The following is a 19,972-nucleotide window of genomic DNA, read 5'->3' as shown; positions in this document are numbered from 1 at the left end:
TCTGGGAGGATCGAGAAGAGATCCTGGCCCTCCTCTGTGTGACAACCTTTTAAGTATTTGAAGAGTGCGATCATGTCTGATAGGGCATTTTTGCAGTTGGAAAATTTGCTTTTAAAAAACTCTGCTGGACACCAACTCAAAACACTGGGAAGGGGGGGTGTCCTTTAAAGTCCCTTTAAATCTCTTGCATGGCCCTGACCTGGCTGAGGAGATCGCCACCAGCAGCCCTGTTCCAGCTCAGGCAGAAAGGCCCTTTTCAGTGGTGGCCCTAAAGTTTAGAACTCCTTCTTGAGGGCCGCCCTTGTTATCATCCTACAAGTGCCAAAACGGCCCCCATTCACTCAGGCCTTTTGTAGCTAAATGGACTTTCCCGGTTGTGTTTTGTTCTTTGGGTCTCAGGTTGGGCCCCCTAGATGTGTTAGCCAGTGGTCATGCGGGCTGGGAATGAGAGTTATAGTCCAACACATCTGGAGGGCACCAGGTTGGGGAAAGCTGACCTAACCGCTGCTTTGGGTGTTATTTATGTACAACTGAGACCTGCAACCAAATGTTGCAGTGCAAAGCACTTCTGTTTAGGATACTCCATCCCATTCACTCCTGTTTTGTTTTGATTGTCCCCACACACACACAAAGCATCCTGCAGCCACCAAGCTCACTTGGTCCTCCTCAGCCTGACCCTGGGGGGAGGGGGTGTCCTTGTCCATAAAGACTTTTTTTCCATTTCTGCAAACCTTGGACTTTCCTTGAGCCTGCCAATCACTTCCCTTCCATGTGCAGTTGCTGCTTCCTTGGCTACATTAGGAACAGCCTGCTACACCTCTGAATGTGGGGCAGAGAGGGAGGAAGACTAGGCTGCTTTCATTACCCAGAGCTTTTTATGAGATAGTTAAAAGTTGCCTTGAATGACAACTACACGAGAAAAGTGGCATACAATCCGAAGGAATTAATAAAAAAAATAAAGTACACACAGTGGCTTTTGGAATTGCGGTTGCTTATGATTGGGCCATCTCAAAAGGTCAGGAATATCCATAAAAACCTGTGTGTGTCTGTCTGTCCCTCCCCCATTTTCTGGACATTCCCCTCCCCTGTTGATTGAAATATTTACATTTGGATTACTATGTTAAGATTGCTTTTAATATGTTCTTTAAAACTTTTTTTCTGTCACTGCAGGGTTTATTCAAATCCAAATTTTGTATTTTCTGTGGAATTTATCTTTTTTTTAATTTAGAATCATAGAGTAGCAGAGTTGGAAGGGGCCTACAAGGCCATCGAGTCCAACCCCCTGCTCAATGCAGGAATCGACCCTAAAACATCCCTGACAGATGGTTGTCCAGCTGCCTCTTGAAGGCCTCTAGTGTGGGAGAGCCCACCACCTCCCTAGGTAACTGATTCCATTGTCGTACTGCTCTAACAGTCAGGAAGTTTTTCCTGATGTCCAGCTGGAATCTGGCTTCCTTTAACTTGAGCCCGTTATTCCGTGTCCTGCACTCTGGGAGGATCGAGAAGAGATCCCGGCCCTCCTCTGTGTGACAACCTTTTAAGTATTTGAAGGGTGCTATCATGTCTCCCCTCAATCTCCTCTTCTCCAGGCTAAACATGCCCAGTTCTTTCAGTCTCTCTTCATAGGGCTTTGTTTCCAGACCCCTGATCATCCTGGTTGCCCTCCTCTGAACACGCTCCAGCTTGTCTGCATCCTTCTTGAATTGTGGAGCCCAGAACATCATAGTGTCATCTGATAAGAAAGGTTTCTTGCTGCCTAGGTGTGCATACACACATGGTTTTACACCACGCTTTAATCAGAAGCGAGCACCCACAACCATCCACAATATATAACATTATTTTAGAGATATGAGCCAACTTTTGTCTTTTTGTAGTAGCACAATTTTTCTTCTTCTTTAAAGAAACCCATTAAAAAAAAACATTTGCAACCATTTGATCCGACGTTGAAGGGTTTCAAATACAGGCCAGGTACACTGTGGACCAGGGCCTTGAGTCTCCAGATGTTGTTGGGACTACAAATCCCGTCAATCCTAATGATCAGCCATACTGGTGATGGAGTTGTAGTCCAACAACTTCTGGAGTCCCAAGGTTGGGAGCCACTGCTCTAGACAACACTCCACACACAATGGCATCTGCACAAGGTCATTTGCCATAAAGAGCAATCGATTATAGCAGTTTAGGGGCGATGAGTATCTAAATGGAACCCCCGTGTAGAGGTGCAGTCTATCTGAGATGCTGGGGATGGACAAAGGGGGAGGGTGGTTGCCTTTGTGCCCTGCTTGTGGGCCTCCACTCTAGGGAACAGGATGCTGAGTAGACTTGCTGATTTCATGGAATCATAGAATAGCACAGTTGGAAGGGGCCTATAAGGCCATCAAGTCCAACACTCTACTTAATGCAGGAATCCACCCTAAAGCATCCCTGACAGATGGTTGTCCAGCTGCCTCTTGAAGGCCTCTAGTGTGGGAGAGCCCACCACCTCCCTAGGTCACTGGTTCCCTTGTCGTACTGCTCTAACAGTCAGGAAGTTTTTCCTGATGTCCAGCCGGAATCTGGCTTCCTGTAATTTGAGCCCATTATTCCGTGTCCTGCACTCTGGGAGGATCGAGAAGAGATCCTCTGCAAGCCAGTTCTTACATGAATGTGGGTGTCATCTTTTTTTACAATTTGAAGCAGTCAACTTCTCCATCCACTCCAAGGCACAGACAGTGTGGTGTAGTGGTTAGGCTGCCAGACGGAGGAGATCTGGGTTCAAATTCCTACTCAGAGCTTGGGAATCTCGCAGTCTTCCAGCCTACCTTTCCTTTGTGGGGTTGTTGTAAGGCAAAAATGGAAACATGGGCAGGGTTTGACTATGTATACTACTCCTTGGAAGAAGCATGCGATTAAAAAAATAAGAGTAAAAAAATAAAATAAAAACTCAATGATTTGACATTATCTGATTATTAATCCTACATGGTTACTCATTGGCAACTGTTTATTCCATTTTTTTAAAAAAAATCTTCTTGTTTGTCTTCCTAAGGATAAGAGAAGAAGAGCAGTGAAATTCCACCGTCGCCACCCTCTGAGTCATTGAGTCATGGCAACTCTTCTTGTTTTATTCCTCCTGCATTGCATCCTGCATTTTTAAAGCTCATCTGTATAACCCTGAGGACTAGGAACTTTTAAAATTAAAGCTAGCTGTTTAATTCTAGATTTGAGAAGGATTTGCAAACGGCTGTTCACCTGCAGAAAACATTGGAATGGAACCTAGTTCTCCTTCAACTGAATCTATCCGACTGCTCCTTTCTGTACTTCCAGGTTTTGAATTCGGTCACCGGGCCTCTGACTCCGAGTATCAACAGATCTCCAGAGCTTCCCACCCACTTTCATTAGAGTTTGCCCAACCCTTGTGCTAATGCATGTTCTTGCCCTCGGGGAAACTCACCTAACCGGTTCAAAGTGCAGGAAGGAGAGAGAGGGAAGTCATTAGGCATGCTAATTAAAAAGGAAGATCTCCCTTTTCCCTTTCTTCAGTGGGGGAGTGGAGAGAAAGAGACATTAGCTGCAGTGGGGGCTCCAGCAGGGGAGGCAGTGGGCCCTGCAAGACCACCGGCATTTTCCCGACCATACCTGATGTTGGTACTGATGTCAGTGCAGCCCATTCCTTGAAGTGTTGATTTTCTACTTGCGAGGAATTCTCAGTACCCGCCCCACCCAAAACGTACAGAAAGCAAAGCTTTTGAAAAAGTGCCCCATGACATTCTGATTAACAAACTAGCTAAAACTGGGCTAGATGGAACAACTATTAGGTGGATCCACAGTTGGCTATGGAATCAGACTCAAAGAGTGCTTATCAGTGGTATCTTCTCAGACTGGGGGAAGGTAACGAGTGGGGTACTGCTGGGCTCAGTCCTGGGCCCAGTGCTCTTCAACATTTTTTATTAATGATTTGGACGAGGAGGTGCAGGGAACGCTTATCAAATTTGCAGACGACACCAAATTGGGTGGGATAGCTAATACCCTGGAAGACAGAAACAAACTTCAAAGGGATCTTGATAGGCTGGAGTGCTGGGCTGAAAACAACAGGATGATCGGGGTCTGGAAACAAAGCCCTATGAGGAGAGACTGAAAGAACTGGGCATGTTTAGCCTGGAGAAGAGAAGATGGAGGGGAGACATGAGGGCACTCTTCAAATACTTAAAAGGTTGTCACACAAAGGAGGGCCAGGATCTTTTCTCTATCCTCCCAGAGTGCAGGACACAGAATAATAGGCTCAAGTTACAGGAAGCCAGATTCCGGCTGGACATCAGGAATAACCTCCTGACTGTAAGAGCAGTACGACAATGGAACCAATGACCTAGGGAGGTTGTGGGCTCTCCCCCCCCAGAGGCCTTCAAGAGGCAGCTGGACAACCACCCGTCAGGGATGCTTTTAGGCGGATTCATGCATTGAGCAGGGGGTTGGACTCAAAGGCCTTATAGGCCCCTTCCAACTCTACTATTCTATGAGTCTATAATAGGGTGAATTGTTATGGTCTACTCAGTCACCCCATTCTGCTACAGGTGCAAACTGCTTTAGGAGCAGAGGAAAGTGACTTACTCCATGACAGACCATCGGCGTCTCTAGCTTAGTACTGTCTCCACTGACTGGCTGCAACTCTCCAGAGTTTCAGAAAAAAGGGATGCTGGGATCGGACCTGGAACCTTTTGCAGGCACTACTGATTTATGGCTGTTCCTGCTGGCTGCAGCCACATTTTGCTGCAGCCAGCAGGACGTAACTCCTTAACTCAGGTAGCAATCCTACACACACTGATGTGGAGGAAAGCCCTGTTAAACTCAGGGAGTCTTTACATTAAATGGAAATTGTGTTGCTTACCCAGAGTGTTTCTGCTTCCTGCTTTCTGACATGATTGTTATGGGCTGCATTACATGGGTGGAGAGGGGTGACCACGTGGTTCGATTGAATAATTCCCCTTCGTTCAGTTCCATTGAGACAGCGACATCTAACGGTAGAATAGGCCACTTTTTCAGGATATGATCACTTTAAAAAGACCGTATTCTCCCTTATGAGCCTGCCCGTGCTTTAAGATCTTCTGGAGAAGCCCTTCTTTCAGTCCCACCATCTTCACAGGTGCGTTTAGTAGGAACATGGGAGAGGGCCTTCTCGGTGGCTGCTCCAGTGCTTTGGAACTCTCTTCCCGGGGAAGCTAGACTGGCTCCCTCCTTGATGGGCTTTTGGAAGCAGGCTAAAACTTGTTTGTTCCAGCAGGCCTTTGGAGAGTAATTTGGTCCTCCATCTATGTTAATGACTTATAATTTTGTTGTGTATTTTAAACTTTTTTTTATTTTTACATTTCTTTTCCTAGGTTTTAAAATGTATGTTTTAAACTTTGTAAGACCGCCTTGAGACCCAGTATTGGGCAAAAGGTGGGATACTACTACTACTACTAATAATAATAATGGTTCTTTTCATGGAGGAATTTCCAAGAGATATCATGGGAAACGTCCTGGTCGTTGGCGACATCATTTAAAAGTCCTGCAAACTTTTGTGGGTAGCCAATCACAAGCGTACAATAAATCGCTCGTTCAGAGGAGACCTCCAAGAAGACATGCATAGAATTGTGCTAGTTGTCATGTGTGGCGCAAAAGGAGTGCTTCCTTTCGTCTGCCCCAAACCTACCATCCATTGGCCCCCAAAGATATGTACATCTCTTCACTCTTGCACATAGAAAATATTTGGTTTCCCTCCTGCCTGAAAGTGACCCTAAACAAAAGCTCTTTTCCCCCTAACATGGCATTCTCCAACATGGCATCGTCCAGATGTGTGTTGGACTACAGTCCCTATTATCCCTGTGTGTGTGTGTGATACACACACTAGAAAAAGAGAGAAATCCTAATTTACAGGCCATTTTAGGCTGTCATTTGCATCCTAATCTGCAACCAAGCTAAAAATAGAGACACCCAAAAGGGAAGCCAGACCCAAACGAGGGACTCTGTCGTCACTGTCCACCTGTGGTTACACCAGATTTAGGTGTGTGGCGACTTGGAGAGGAGGCGAATCCTGCGACGGAGGTGGACGCTGCTGGAAATTAAGACCTTGGAGCTCTTTTTTAAGGGCACTTTTTTAAAATTACGGAGTTGTTCATGGCTATTCTCAGCCTTTCTCCATTTCCTACGGGGCGGAGAGGGTCATTTGATTGTTTGGGAGAGCTAAAAAAGAAGATAAAATAAAAGCATCCTGACCCTTAACAGAGTCTTTCTTATGTCTCTTTAATGGGATGCAGGGAAAAAAACAGAAACAAAATAAGCATTTAAACATAGATGGTTATGTTGCAGTGGAGGAGGAAATGGAAAGATTTTTAAAATACAGGCCAGATGGTAAATTAAGCTAAGGGAGCCCACAGTACGCTCAAAAAGAAATGGAAGAGGGGAGGAGTGTCAAACTGGGTTCACACTTAAGCTTTTTTTAAAAAAAAACTGGAGTAAGAACGGGGCGGGGAAAGGACATTTTGAAGGCACAATTACAAACAATTCCAACAAGGAAAAAAGATAGAAGACAACAGAAGAAACCAATGCGGCTCCACAAAAAGCTTAGAGATGACCTGAAAAGAAAAAATATACATATACGAAATGGAAGGGATGTCAGGGTATAAGAGAAGAGTACAGACAGGTAGCACAGAAGTGCCGGAATGGCGTCAGGAAGGCTAAAGCTGAGAGTGAGCTGAGATTAGCGAGGGATGCTAAAAGCAACAAAAGGGCTTTCTTCAGATACGTGAGTAGTAAAAGACGGAGGAAAGAAATGGTGGTTCAACTGCTTAATGAGGATGGCAAATTGATAACGAATGATAAAGAAAAGCCAGAAATGCTCAATTCCTACTTTGGCTCTGTCTTCGCCCAAAAGCAGGATTATGACACACACACACCGAAAAAGTAAAGTACAAGCTGAAGGGGAAGGATTGCAGTTTGAGATTGATAAACAAATGTTCAAGGAACACCTACTTTCTTTGAACAAGTTCAAATCTCCAGGGCCTGGTGAACTGCATCCTAGAGTAATGAAGGAGCTAGCAGAAGAACTCTCAGAACCACTGTCTATTATCTTTGCGAAATCATGGAAGACGAGAGAAGTGCTGGATGACTGGAGGAAGGCTAATGTTGTCCCTATCTTCAAAAAGGAGGAACCTGAGAACCATCCATCCCTGGGAAAATTTTTGGAGCAGATTATAAAGAAGGCAATCTGCAAGCACCTTGAAAACAATGAAGTGATTACAAGAAGCCAGCATGGATTTGTCAAGAACAAACCCTGCCAGACTAATCTGATCTCATTCCTCACTTGTGGACTGCGGGAATGCTGTGGAAACAATATATCTTGACGTTAGCAAGGCTTTTGACAAAGCACCACATGACGTTCTGATTAACAAACTAGCTAAAAGTGGGCTAGATGGAACAACTATTAGGTGGATCCACAGCTGGCTACAGAATCGGACTCAAAGAGTGCTTATTAATGGAACCTTCTCAAACTGGGGAGAGGCAACGAGTGGGGTACCGCAGGGCTCAGTCCTGGGCCCAGTGCTCTTCAACATTTTTATTAATGACTTGGATAAGGAGGTGCAGGGAACACTTATCAAATTTGCAGATGACGCAAAATTGGGTGGGATACCCTGGAAGATAGAAGTGAACTTGATAGGTTGGAGCGCTGGGCTGAAAACAACAGAATGAAATTTAATAGGGATAAATGCCAAGTTCTACACCTAGGAAAAAGAAACCAAATGCACAGTTACAACACTTGGCTAAGCAATACTACAAGCGAGAAGGATCTTGGAATTGTTGTAGATCACAAGCTGAATATGAGACAACAGTGTGATGTAGCTGCAAAAAAAGCAAATGCTATTTTAGGATGCATTCATAGAAGTATAGCTTCCAAATCATGTGAAGTACTGGTTCCCCTCTATTTGGCACGGGTTAGGCCTCATCTTGAGTATTGTGTTCAGTTCTGGGCACCACACTTAAAGAAGGACACAGACAAGCTGGAGCGTGTTCAGAGGAGGGCAACAAGGATGAACAGGGGTCTGGAAACAAAGCCCTATGAGGAGAGACTGAAACAACTGGGCATGTTTAGCTTGGAGAAGAGAAGATTGAGGGGAGACATGATAGCACTCTTCAAATACTTGCAAGGTTGTCACGTAGAGGAGGTCCAGGATCTCTTCATCACAGAGTGCAGGGCACGGAATCACAGGCTCAAGTTACAGGAAGCCAGATTCCGGCTGGACATCAGGAAAAACTTCCTGACTGTTAGAGCAAGATGACAATGGAACCAGTGACCTAGGGAGGTGGTGGGCTCTCACACTAGAGGCCTTCAAGAGGCAGCTGGACAGCCATCTGTCAGGGATGCTTTAAAGTGGATTCCTGCACTGAGCAGGGGGTTGGACTCGATATCCTTATAGGGCCCTTCCAACTCTACTATTCTATGACTCTATGAAAGGACCCAACCAATGGGCCATATAGTCCCACATTCCTTTCTAAGAGCAGTCAAAGAGGTCTCTCTGGAAAGTTGCTCAAGCCAACATTCAGAACTATACTGCCCCTGTATAAGTAGCCTCATCATTTAGTCAGGGCTGATGTTCCAAAAGGCACAGTCTCAAAATTAAAGCCCCGCAGTACTAAGGAACCACTTGCCCGGGTAGCCAGCATGAAAACACAGCTCTGAAGCTGCAGTCGAGACTTAACTGTCATTATGCAGCTTCTGTTGACCTCTCATCCCCAGCTAGGAAATGGGAGTACAGGCCCACCTCACAAGGCTGTTGAGAGGGATTTTAATTATTTTTAAGGCTTTAGATCAGAGGTGGCAATTTTAAATTAACTGGAATTAAAGCGGAGGTGGCTAGCATCTGTATATGTAGGGGACACACTGAGCGTCATCAGACGGGGAAATCGGGTTTCCAGAAGGAGCAGGAGACGATGGTGTTGTGTAAAGGATGCGCAAAAGACTGTGTGTGTGTGTGTGTGTGTGTGTGTGTGTGTGTGTGTGTGTGTGTGTGCAATAAAACGGTCGTCTGGTGATGCTCTATAATCTCCCCAATCCCATCAAGGCTGGTCAAGGTCTACTGGTGTCATGACTGGGAGGAGGGCTGGGGACAGTTGGTTACACGTCCCCATTCGGCCATGGGCCAGCTGCTCTTTCAGCCAAACCTACCTCACAGGGTTGTTGTAAGTATAAAACAAACTCCCAAGAATTAACTTGGGAGTTAATTGCTCAAAGATCCCTTCTGGAGGGAAGCTGCCTTTGACAAACTCAAATGAGATTTGTCTGGCACAACATAAGCAAAAAGGGGAGAGAGAGAGAGAGAGAGCGCGCGCTGCCCCAGGGATCTTACAGTCTAAATATTGACAGGAAGGGAGGAGGGCTGGGAATGGACAAACCACCTCCCCATGGGTCGGAGGATGAGGTACAGGTGGGCCTGAGCCCTAACACACTAAACCACTCCTCTGAGGCCCCAGTTTTCTCAGCACCCACCAAACCCTATTTCACAGCAATCTCAGCTGCTGGTAGGAAAACGTGTTTACTTTAGAAAAGGGGAAGGGATTTCTAGCATAGGTGTGGAATCATTTTGTTAGTGGGAACATTACTTATTCGGCAGTTTAGAAATATAATAAATAAAAAGAGCAACTTTTTTAAAAAATTGAATAGAATTTGACAGGGCCAAATTAAATTGCTGCGTGGGGCCACACCTGGCAAGCAGGCAGCCTAGTGGCCGACCCTGGCCTAAAGGATAAGGAACAGGCAGCTGGGACTTTAGACTGTCCCTCCCGTAATAGTTCAGGCATAAACAAGTTCTTAAAGTGAGGCAACTTCCACTCGCTTTAAAAAAAAGAAAGAAATCACATGACAGAGGGAAGGGGCTGTAAACATTACTCAATCCAGGTGGAATTTCTTCATTCCATACCTGCCCAGCCAAAGTACTTCTAACTGCTATTAAGAGCAAAGCCACATGGGAATTGCAAAAGCAGCCTATGGCAACCCTCTCAGCCGCAGCACAAAATAAACCCCACCCGGACGCAGGACTGGTCCCTTTAGACCACATATGGCCCAAACCCAGATAATATGACTTAAACCTTTTCCCTTAAGAGTAAGTGGGGAGATTCAGGGACGCAGTCTGCTCCCTGTAGTTGGAGTCCAAAATATCTGGAGGGCACCAGGCCGGAAAAGGGCTGTGTGTCAGCAAAGAGCAAACTGGGCTGACAGCAACTTAGGCTCACTTACTTGGGAGTAAATCACTCAGCGGGGCTTTCTTATGAACTGACATGCTTAGCATCAAGCTGGTCAAACAGATTTTATTAATTTGTCAAATAACTTTATATCTGACTAAAGCAAGAGTTTTGAATTAGGGCGAGGAAGGACATAGTCCTGGTGTTTTTAAGCTGAGGCAGGAGTATATCATAGGGGCTAGCATCTTAGAAGAAGCATCCCCTTCTGCATGAGAAGAGAGGATGCTTCTTCTCAGGCTGTGCTTGTCAGGTGCAGTTTTTACAAAGATTTACATTCAAAACCTCTTTTTAAAAGCCTGTCTTTTAGCTTCTTTAATATAGATCTACGTAGCACTATTAGGCATGCTTACTTGGAAGTAAGTCCCGTTACTTTCTATGGAGCACCTTTATCCTCTGCCCTGGCAGGTAAGTGCAATTAAAGATTTCAGCCTTAATATTATTACTAATTACTAGAATTTGTATCTCACCCTTTCTCAAAGGAGTTTGGGGTGGCAGACCTCCTTCAAACCCCCACAAATTAACTTCACAACAACCCTAAGATTTATTTATTTATTACTGCGAGCTGCCTTGGAAAATCTTGTTATTTTGAAAAGCACCATTTAAGTCTCTAAAATAAAGAAAATTAGCAAGGAGGCCGGTCACTTGGAAGTAAGGTGACCTGTACATGGTCACCCAGCAGAGATCTTCAACCCCCTCCCCACCATATTTCTTTCTGGGTGCAAAACCTGGTAAAACTGAGCAATCCTCTAGTCCTCATGGCTGTGCGTGTGGTGTAGGCAAAGTTGGTAAGAGGCTAATAAAGACATCCAGTAACGGGAGCAGGAATTTACGAAGTTCTGCTGGATCAGACCAAGGGTCCATCACATCCCGCATTCTGTTCACACACGGTGGCCAACCAGCTGCCCATAGAAAACCCGCAAGCAAGAGACGAGTGCAACAGCACCCTCCTGCCCATGTTCCCCAGCAACTGGTGTACAGAGGCATACTGCCTCTGATAGTGGTGGTGGCATATAGCCATAGAGCATATAGCTTCCATTTCTGCATAATTTTTGGCTTCTCCCCATAAGTAGGGAATGCAGAATAAATTATACTAAGAAAGCACATGTGCACAGAACAGCTGTATGCAAATTTCCACAATCCATACAGGTCACAGAATATTTTATCATGTTATCGCACAGATATGTATTTCCTTATAGCGTCCACTAATCTCTCCTTCAGCCAGCTCTGCTCCCCCACTTCCACCGACTCCATCGCTCAGAGAAACAAAACAGAAAAACCACACGCACAAGTGGACAGTCGGGTTCCAAATAAAGACCGTGTCCCGATGCAGGACGAAACACACACGTGCACCTTTAATGGATCGGTCGAAGGTATTCTAAGCCCAGAGCACTCAAATGGCCCACACATCCGGCAAGTATTTATAGAACCACACGCCCTGACTTTCCCTGTGCACTCAACTTTCAGGAATATCTTTATTTGACCCAACATTCAATTTTGCCCAAGGAGGACAACAGAACCTACGACGAACCCTGCTGCGTCAGAAGAAAACCCATCTTATCCCAGTATCTTACAGCAACCCACATGGCCCACCCTCCGCACCTGGGTTGGAGATATGCCACTACTACAACTCCCATTATCCTGACCATCATACATGCTGGCTAGGGCTCATGGCAGCTGTAGTCCAAAGACATCTAGAAGGCACCAGGACACCTTCCCCTGCTCAAATTATACCGCTAAAATGAAGAAAACGTGGGGTAACGGGGGGGTGTGTGTGTGTGTGTTCATGTCTGTGTGAGTTCCGTACTGTTCGGTTACTCAAAACAAATTCCTGGGCGCAGAATTCTTTAATTCTAAGGAACAAAACAGGCAGTACTTAAATCTGTATGTAGAAGGATGGTCTTTTTTTCCTTACATTTTTACTCTAAAGTAAATGCAGGGGACCTGATCTGGACCGGACCCTAGCATGGGGTGGGGAGGGGGCTTCGAAGATTCAGCGGAGGGGGGGAACTGTGCCTACTCTAGAGTAAAAATGGAAGGGGGAAAGGAGTAGCTGCTAGATATGGACTTAAAGAAATGTCTGTTTTGGAGTTCTAGTAAAAAGCAAAACAGAACTCACAAGCCTGAAATCTGCTAACCAATGGCCTGCTCTAATATATTTAGGTAGCAAGACCGAAAAAGGCCCAACATTCCCCAGCTAGAAGCTATTCCAATCTAGTAGTTAGTGGGTTACAAAGCAACTAGCTGAGCCTCAAAGAACAGCAATACCAAAGCAGAGGGCCCAATCCATACAGCATCAATAAGCCAACGGGCAAACATCCATTAAGGCTGACATAAATTCACCCACTCTTCTCCTTCCCCCAACCAACGGACCTAACCTATAGTCCATATCTACTCCCACGGACTCCGGTGGGGTTTACTTCCAAGGAAGTGTGTTTAGGCCTGCAGCACAATCCTACACATTTAATAGGGATAAATGCCAAGTTCTACATTTAGGAAATAGAAACCAAATGCACAGTTACAAGATGGGGGATACTTGGCTCAGCAATACTACAAATGAGAAGAATCTTGGAATTGTTGTAGATCACAAGCTGAATATGAGCCAACAGTGCGATATGGCTGCAAGAAAGGCAAATGCTATTTTGGGCTGCATTAATAGAAGTATAGCTTCCAAATCGCGTGAGGTACTGGTTCCTCTCTATTCAGCCCTGATTAGGCCTCATCTAGAGTATTGCGTCCAGTTCTGGGCTCCACAATTCAAGAAGGACGCAGACAAGCTGGAGCGTGTTCAGAGGAGGGCAACCAGGAGGATCAAGGGTCTGGAAACAAAGCCCTATGAAGAGAGACTGAAAGAACTGGGCATGTTTAGCCTGGAGAAGAGAAGATTGAGGGGAGACATGACAGCACTCTTCAAATACTTAAAAGGTTGTCACACAGAGGAGGGTCAGGATCTCTTCTCGATCCTCCCAGAGTGCAGGACACGGAATAATGGGCTCAAGTTAAAGGAAGCCAGATTCCAGTTGGACATCAGGAAAAACTTCCTGACTGTTAGAGCAGTACGACAATGGAACCAGTTATCTAGGGAGGTGGTGGGCTCTCCCACCCTAGAAGCCTTCAAGAGGCAGCTGAACAACCATCTGTCAGGGATGCTTCAGGGTGGACTCCTGCACTGAGCAGGGGGTTGGACTCGATGGCCTTGTAGGCCCCTTCCAACTCTGCTATTCTATGATTCAATGATACACATGTCTATTGACTTTAATGGGACTTACTCTCAAACACATGTGCCCAAGATTGCAGGCCTGGTTGAAAAAACTTTAATGGGATAAGGGGAGTGCTTTGTTTTATTTTTATTATTTATTTTTATTTATTTTATTACATTTATATACCACCCCATAGCTGAAGCTCTCCGGGTGGTTTACAAAAGTTTAAAACGATCAACATTAAAACAAATATACAAAAAATTTAAACCGTCAAAAGCATAAAAACCATTATCGATATTTGTTCTTGCTATGCCCGTTGCTTTTGTATTTGTTTGTTTTTCTGTGCTGATGTGTATATTTTATATTATTGTACATTTGTTTCTTACTTACACTCTTTTATATTATTTGGAAGGAAATAGCTATTTTAGTAACATCCGTGTTTAAGGAAATATAAAAGGTGCAATTCTATGCATGTTTAGACAGAAAAAAGTCCTACATTGCCTTTGCTGGCTGGGGAATGCTGATAGTTTTAGAACTTTTTCCCTGTCTAAATGTGCCTAAAGTACTATTCAGATGATCTGTCAACCAGCATTTTAAGGGTGTGGAAATAAATGCTTATAACAGCCACCTTGAGCAAAAAGCAGCAGGGCTGGCGAGTGTGAGAGTGTGTGTGTGTGTGTGTGTTTGTGTGTGTGTGAGTATTTTGAGCACCATAAACCCACAGTTTTCTGGAGGGCAAAGGTAGCTGATAGCCAACTTCCCATAGGAACAAAGTTTTCCTTGCTTCTAATACCAAAGTCAGGTGGCGGAGTGCCTATCACGTTGGAAGTGAAACTGGGCCATCCAGAATAAGGGAGTGGTTTTCACACACTTTGGGCATGTGTGTGTCCCTAGACAGATGTGTACAAATAGGAAAATTAACATAGGTATACTTTTTAAAACAAACAACCCCAAAAATTGGTTGACAAAAAGGTTAGAAGGAACCAGAAACTGAGAAGACTGTTATGAGTCTATTGATTAAATCTATGACTGGGAGACAGAATGTGAGTGAATCACTTGTGGGGTGGGGAGCGAGAAAACGGAGGGGGTGGAGAAAGGGAATTGGCCTGCTTAAGCCCCTCAGATGTTGTTGAGACACCAGTTCCCATCAGCCCCAGCATAGCCAAGGATTATGGCAGTTATAGTCTGCCAACGTCTGGAAGGCCACAAGTCTATACAGCAACTTGTTTGTTGCAGTTCAAACCTATGCTTGTTAAAAACTTCAATTCATTGCTAACAGTGGGTGTGTAAGCCCTGGAGTGGCGTGGGGTGCGTGTCCTAGCATACACAAAACCTCAGAGTGGCAAAACACCACCTTTCCGAAGCCATCTGTTGAATGCATGTCGAACTTGTTAGGCCTTGGTCCCTGGGGATGCTGGGAATTGTAGTTCAACACATTGAGAGGGCACCAGGTTGGAGAATCCAGGCATAAAGCACAATCCTATGTATATTCAGACAAATGTCATAGGGCTTTTTTTCTGTCTAAGCACGCACGGGACTGTGCCCATAACTGACTTACGGAAGACAGTGGTAACAGCACTTAGCCAAGTTGTTGAAAAATAAAGAGGAAAAAAAAAGAATTATACCTATCTTACTACAGTTGGCCATGACAGCTCAACCTCCACTCATCAAGGTAGTCTATCTTTGAATATCAGATGCTGGGGACAGGAATTGCTATCATTATGTCCTTAAGAATTTCAAGCAACTACCCCGCCCCCTTCGCTCAGTAACACACCCATACACAATTCCTCTAGACTTTTGTGAAAGTTTTGAGAGAGAGAGAGAGAGAGAGAGAGAGAGAGAGAGAGAGAGAGAGAGAGAGAGAGAGAGAGGGCCCTGCATTAGAGACACTAAATTTAAATACTGCTCTACCCAAATCAACAAAGTATTCTGTGTTAAATAAATACAAGCTTTAGTGCTAAAAAAACCCCCACAACACCTTAGTTTTGCAACTGCTTGATGTATCTTGTACACACGCTAGCTTTGATTTCCTAGAGCAAGCACGGACATTGTTTTTTAATCACTTCCAATTCGTTCAAATCCCATCCTTGCTACCGATTTACTGAGCAGCCTTGATCAAGTCAACTCTTCTGCCGCATCAGTGCCAAATCCATCCACACCGCCAGGAATAAACACCCATTTGCCCCCCACAAACCTCCTACGGACGATAAAATGCAATACAGATTTGAATGGCCCTTTTTTGTTGTTGCAAATATTTGATTGTGGACGACACCAACGACATTCAAAACTCTTTGTTATAGGCTGGAGTCCTGAGTTCCAATCCAGAAACCTCACAGGACACTGAGGGGAAAGTGACTTAACTTTTGGAAACACTTGTCCAAATGTTGAAATTCTAATAGTAATAGGCCAAAAGCACCCTAATATGTAGTGGAACATTTATTTGGGGAGCCTGCATTTATCATTTTTAAAAAATAATAATCTGCTCACTTTTGACCCCTTCCTACAAACACCCCCCCCCCCCCATATCCAGGTTTGAAACTTTCCTAATTCTCTTCCCCTAGTGCTACAGTGGAAAGGCCACAAGCCAAAATTGGAATAACAGCTACAAGCGTGAGCCAAAACGATCCCGGTTCAAAACACGCTGGACTCCTAGTTCTATCAGCCTCAGTTCCTCACCTGCAACATCTGGGTTAATCATACTGGCCTCCCTTATAGGGTTGTTGTAAATTTTACTGAGATCGCTTAAGCAAAGCACTCTGAATACCCTGTCAGTACTATACCAGTGTTTCACATTGGAAGGATTATTTCTTGGAAGGGAGTCTAATTGAAAACATTCAGGACTTACTCCCAAGCATCGGGTTCGAATCTCCCCAGTACAAGGGAACTCATTCAGTTGAGGGCATGGGGTGAGATGAGAAATTGCTGGAGAAACCGAAATAAACAGGTAACAAGATGGTCAGCACAGGGCTGCTTGGCTTGTTCCTGGGGGTGGGGGTGGGGGCAATTCTCCCCCAGCTGGTAGCAATAAAGGCAAGGAGGCGGAGCCTGTGGCAGCAAATAATGAGATGACGTATAAGTCTTGGAAGGAGCGTAAATTACTAAAGTATGGGCTTTCAGTAAAGGGGTTGGATATAATGGATTCCCTCCCTCCCCCCTCCCCCCCCCCCGCTCGTAATCAGAAGGCTGGCCAACTTTAAGCCGGAGAAAAGAAGTTGCTGACCAAATAGTTCCGGTCCTCCACCCCACCCCAGCCATCTGCAATGCCCCCAAATAATTAGCTACACCATATACACCACGCGCCCCAGTGAAAGCAAGTGTGTGTGGGGGGGGAGGGGGTGTTGGTTGGTTTGGGGGCAGAAAAAGGATCAATTCCTAACGCATCCCCACCCCAAACAAGGAATTGGGCTGCCGGAGTAACAGCAAGCATTCTCAGAAGGGGGTTGGGGGCTGGGGGTGCCCCGGCAGATGAGTGGTCCTGGGGTGGCGGCATCCCCTGTCCAGTACCCCAGGCGTTAAGGGAGAGCTGAACTGGGGGCAGGCTGCGTAATTTGGACGGGTGCCTTTGGGAGAATGGTGGGGGTGCCCCTTTTCTCCCCATGGAGTGGGGGCGGTAAGAGGGCACTAAAGTGTGGGGCGCCCCCCTCCCCGGCCGAAATACACTTCCCCCACAGCTGGGAGGAGGGGAGCGGGGGGGGGGGGATCTCCTTACCAACCACCAGGCAGAGAACGTCGAGCGAGACGAAGATCCTGGTGCGCTCCATCGCGCCGCGGCCGCGGGTTGTGCGCTCCGGCGCAGGCAGCAGCTCACATCGCGCGCGCCAGCGAGCCGGGCACCGCGGCAGGAGGAGGCGGCGACCCTGGGCGTTAAAGCCCGACGGGAGGGAAGCCGGGAGGCGGAGCTGCTGGGATCGGAGGCGGGCGGGAAGCCGAGGGGCCGGGCTCGCCTTGCAAGCGGGCTGCGGGCCTGCCCTGCCCTGCCCTGCCCCGCCCCGCCTTCCAGTTCACGCCGCCCGTATCTCCGAGCATGTGCAGAGTGCCTTTCCCTTCCGACAAGAAGCGCCTTAAAATCAATGCAAGACAAGGCAGTATTCTTCAAGCCTAGGCGGCCTGCCTGCCTTCCTTTCTTTCCCCCTCATCCAGAACGAAGTTTCTCTTTCTTTTTCTTTCTTTGTTTCAAAAAGAACTTAAGGGCGAAGTGCTTTTGAGCATGTGAAGAATATACCCTACCTTTCAAAGTGAGGAAGCAGTTTTTTAGGGAAGGACAGGGCGCTTTAGAACATAAGCAGAGTCCGCTACCCCTGCCCCGACTTTTTTCTTCTTCCTTCCTTCCTTCAAAGGATCTAAGGGCAAGGCGCTTCTAAGCATGTGTACAGTGCCATTCTCTTCCAATGGGAGGAAAAAGCTTTGTTTGTATATATATATTTATTACATTTATATCCCACCCTTTTTCCTCCAAGGAACCCAATGCGACATATATAATCCTCCCCCTCCTCCTCACAACAACCCTGTGAGGTAGGTTGGACTGAGAGGCTGTGACTGGCCCAGTCACCCAGTGGGTTTCCATGACCGAGGGGGGACTAGAACCCAGGTCTCCCGACTCCCACTGACATCAATGTAAGGACAGTGTACCTTGAGACATAGGCAGGATTTTTTTCCTCCTGGGCAGGCATCTTTCTTTCTTTCTTTCTTTCTTTTTAAAAAGGCCCTGAGGGTAAAGTGCTTGTGAGCGTAGGCCCTAATGGGCCTGTTCAGACAACATGCTAAGCCATGGTTAGGCCACTAACCCTTTTGCAGCAAATGGTTAGTGAGCGTGTTTTTAAACTGTAGTTAAGTAGCTCCCATGGTTAGGAATGGTTCACACAACACACTAAGTCAAGGTTCACACAACATGGTAAGCCATGACGTTTAGCTCAAAATGCTTAACCGTCATGGTTTAGCGTGTTGTCTGAACAAGGTCACTGTTTCTAATAGGATGCCGCTTAAAACACACACGCTAGCATGGAGAGAATGCCTTTAATACCAACCTTTGATAACATCTCCCCCCCACACACACAATTCTGTTTACCTGAGTGGAAGAAAGCCCTACCATCAACAACAAAATCAAGGGCAAAATGTTTCTGAGCATGTGTAGAAATGCTTTTCCATTCCAGGGGCGAATTTTAAAGCAAATTGCTTTGAAAATCATGTCAAAGCCTGAGTAACTCTGAGCATGTGCAAAATGCAGCCTTGACAGGTGCCATCTTTTTAAACAACATCTCGTTTTCTAGAAACTGGGAAATAAGCAGAGGGGAGGAGAAGTGATTGAACACACAAGCTGTTCCCCATTTATGCCCATCTGTTTCTGGCAGCTGGAAATTTTAATCAGACCAGCTGTCACCGTGACTCCAGCACTGTGGAGCATGCACAGAGTGCCTTTCCCTTCTGACACTGGGCTCATCAGCAGGGCTTACTCTTAAGTTAGCATGCGCAGGATCGCAGCCTGTGGAGAACGAAGCATCCCCAATCCTGTGCTGTGCACTCTGTTACTTTGTTGTTCCACTTTCAAATCCTTCCATTCCAGGTGACCAGGAAAAAAGTCGGTTTGCGCTCGCACGGAACACAGGTCCGTGGTTAATTGTCCATAGCAGCCTCTCATGTGCACAGGCCCAGCCAAATTATAAGCACGGAGTGTCCTAAAACAGGATCTACTAGAATCCTGGGATCCAGTAAAAGACCTATACTGAGAATTAAAGGATTTTGAGCCCAGGAATTTGTTTTGGTTCCCGGAACGGAGAGAAGATCACAGCCCTTGCACACAAAAATCCACCCCTGGTTACCCCAGGCTTTCTCCAGTTCAGCAGTATAATTTAAGCCAGGAGGAGAGTCATTTTGTTACTGCTCTTAGTAAACAATTGGGAGTCAGACATCCTTGCCTATCTAATTTAGGGCAGGCAGGCAGGGCCAGGGGTGTGGGATGGAAGCCCTTTCGTTGCTGCTATTGTTATACCAATGGGAGTCAGGAACTCTTGAGATCTGGTGCAAATCACCCAGACGTCTACCGGTAGACCCACCTCTCTCTTCTTCCCACCTCAGGGCCTAAAAACGCTCTGCAAGCCAACAGCCCATCCTCCCCTCTGCAAAGTTTAGCAATATGGGTGGGTGTTTTGTTGTTGGGGCAAGTTTGCTTTGTCTCATTTGTTTCAAGAAATTAAACAGCAAGATCAGATTGAATTGGAAAAACCCGGCACGCAGGACTGTTTACAGATCCATTTGCTGTTTTGGCTTTAAGCAGGAAAAACTCCTTTAGTTTGTTTTAAATTGTCCTTGCTTGCAAGATTTCTCCAGCCAATAAATGTATTTCATCACAAAGGGATGTGTTAGATTTAGCTGGGCTGGGCTCCCAGGCTGTTTATCCAGCCCAGGGTGTAGTTAAACAAACAGAATAGGCCTTTATTTCTTTTTGCAAGTGATGGCTGGCAGATTGCATGGGTATGTGAACCAAGTTGTAGGCCTTTCTATGCCTAGAATAGCCCCAAGTGGGAGGTAATGAG

At 45.9% G+C, this 19,972-nt stretch overlaps 1 protein-coding gene across 1 annotated transcript in view; it reads right to left on the bottom strand.

Moving 5' to 3' along the window:
* The window catches only part of PLPP2 (phospholipid phosphatase 2), a 36,712-nt gene extending 19,480 nt beyond the window's left edge, over positions 1–17,232 (bottom strand). The window contains exon 1 of the mRNA XM_063146866.1: positions 17,152–17,232. Within this exon, the coding sequence (XP_063002936.1) occupies positions 17,152–17,203 (52 nt within the window). The 5' untranslated portion in view covers positions 17,204–17,232. The remainder of the gene's footprint in view (positions 1–17,151) is intronic.
* Positions 17,233–19,972: the final 2,740 nt, after the last annotated feature.

The sequence above is a fragment of the Elgaria multicarinata genome, chromosome 23 (assembly GCF_023053635.1).
Source record: "Elgaria multicarinata webbii isolate HBS135686 ecotype San Diego chromosome 23, rElgMul1.1.pri, whole genome shotgun sequence".
Classification (NCBI taxonomy): Eukaryota; Metazoa; Chordata; class Lepidosauria; order Squamata; family Anguidae; genus Elgaria; species Elgaria multicarinata.
This window is presented reverse-complemented; position numbering and strand designations above follow the sequence as displayed.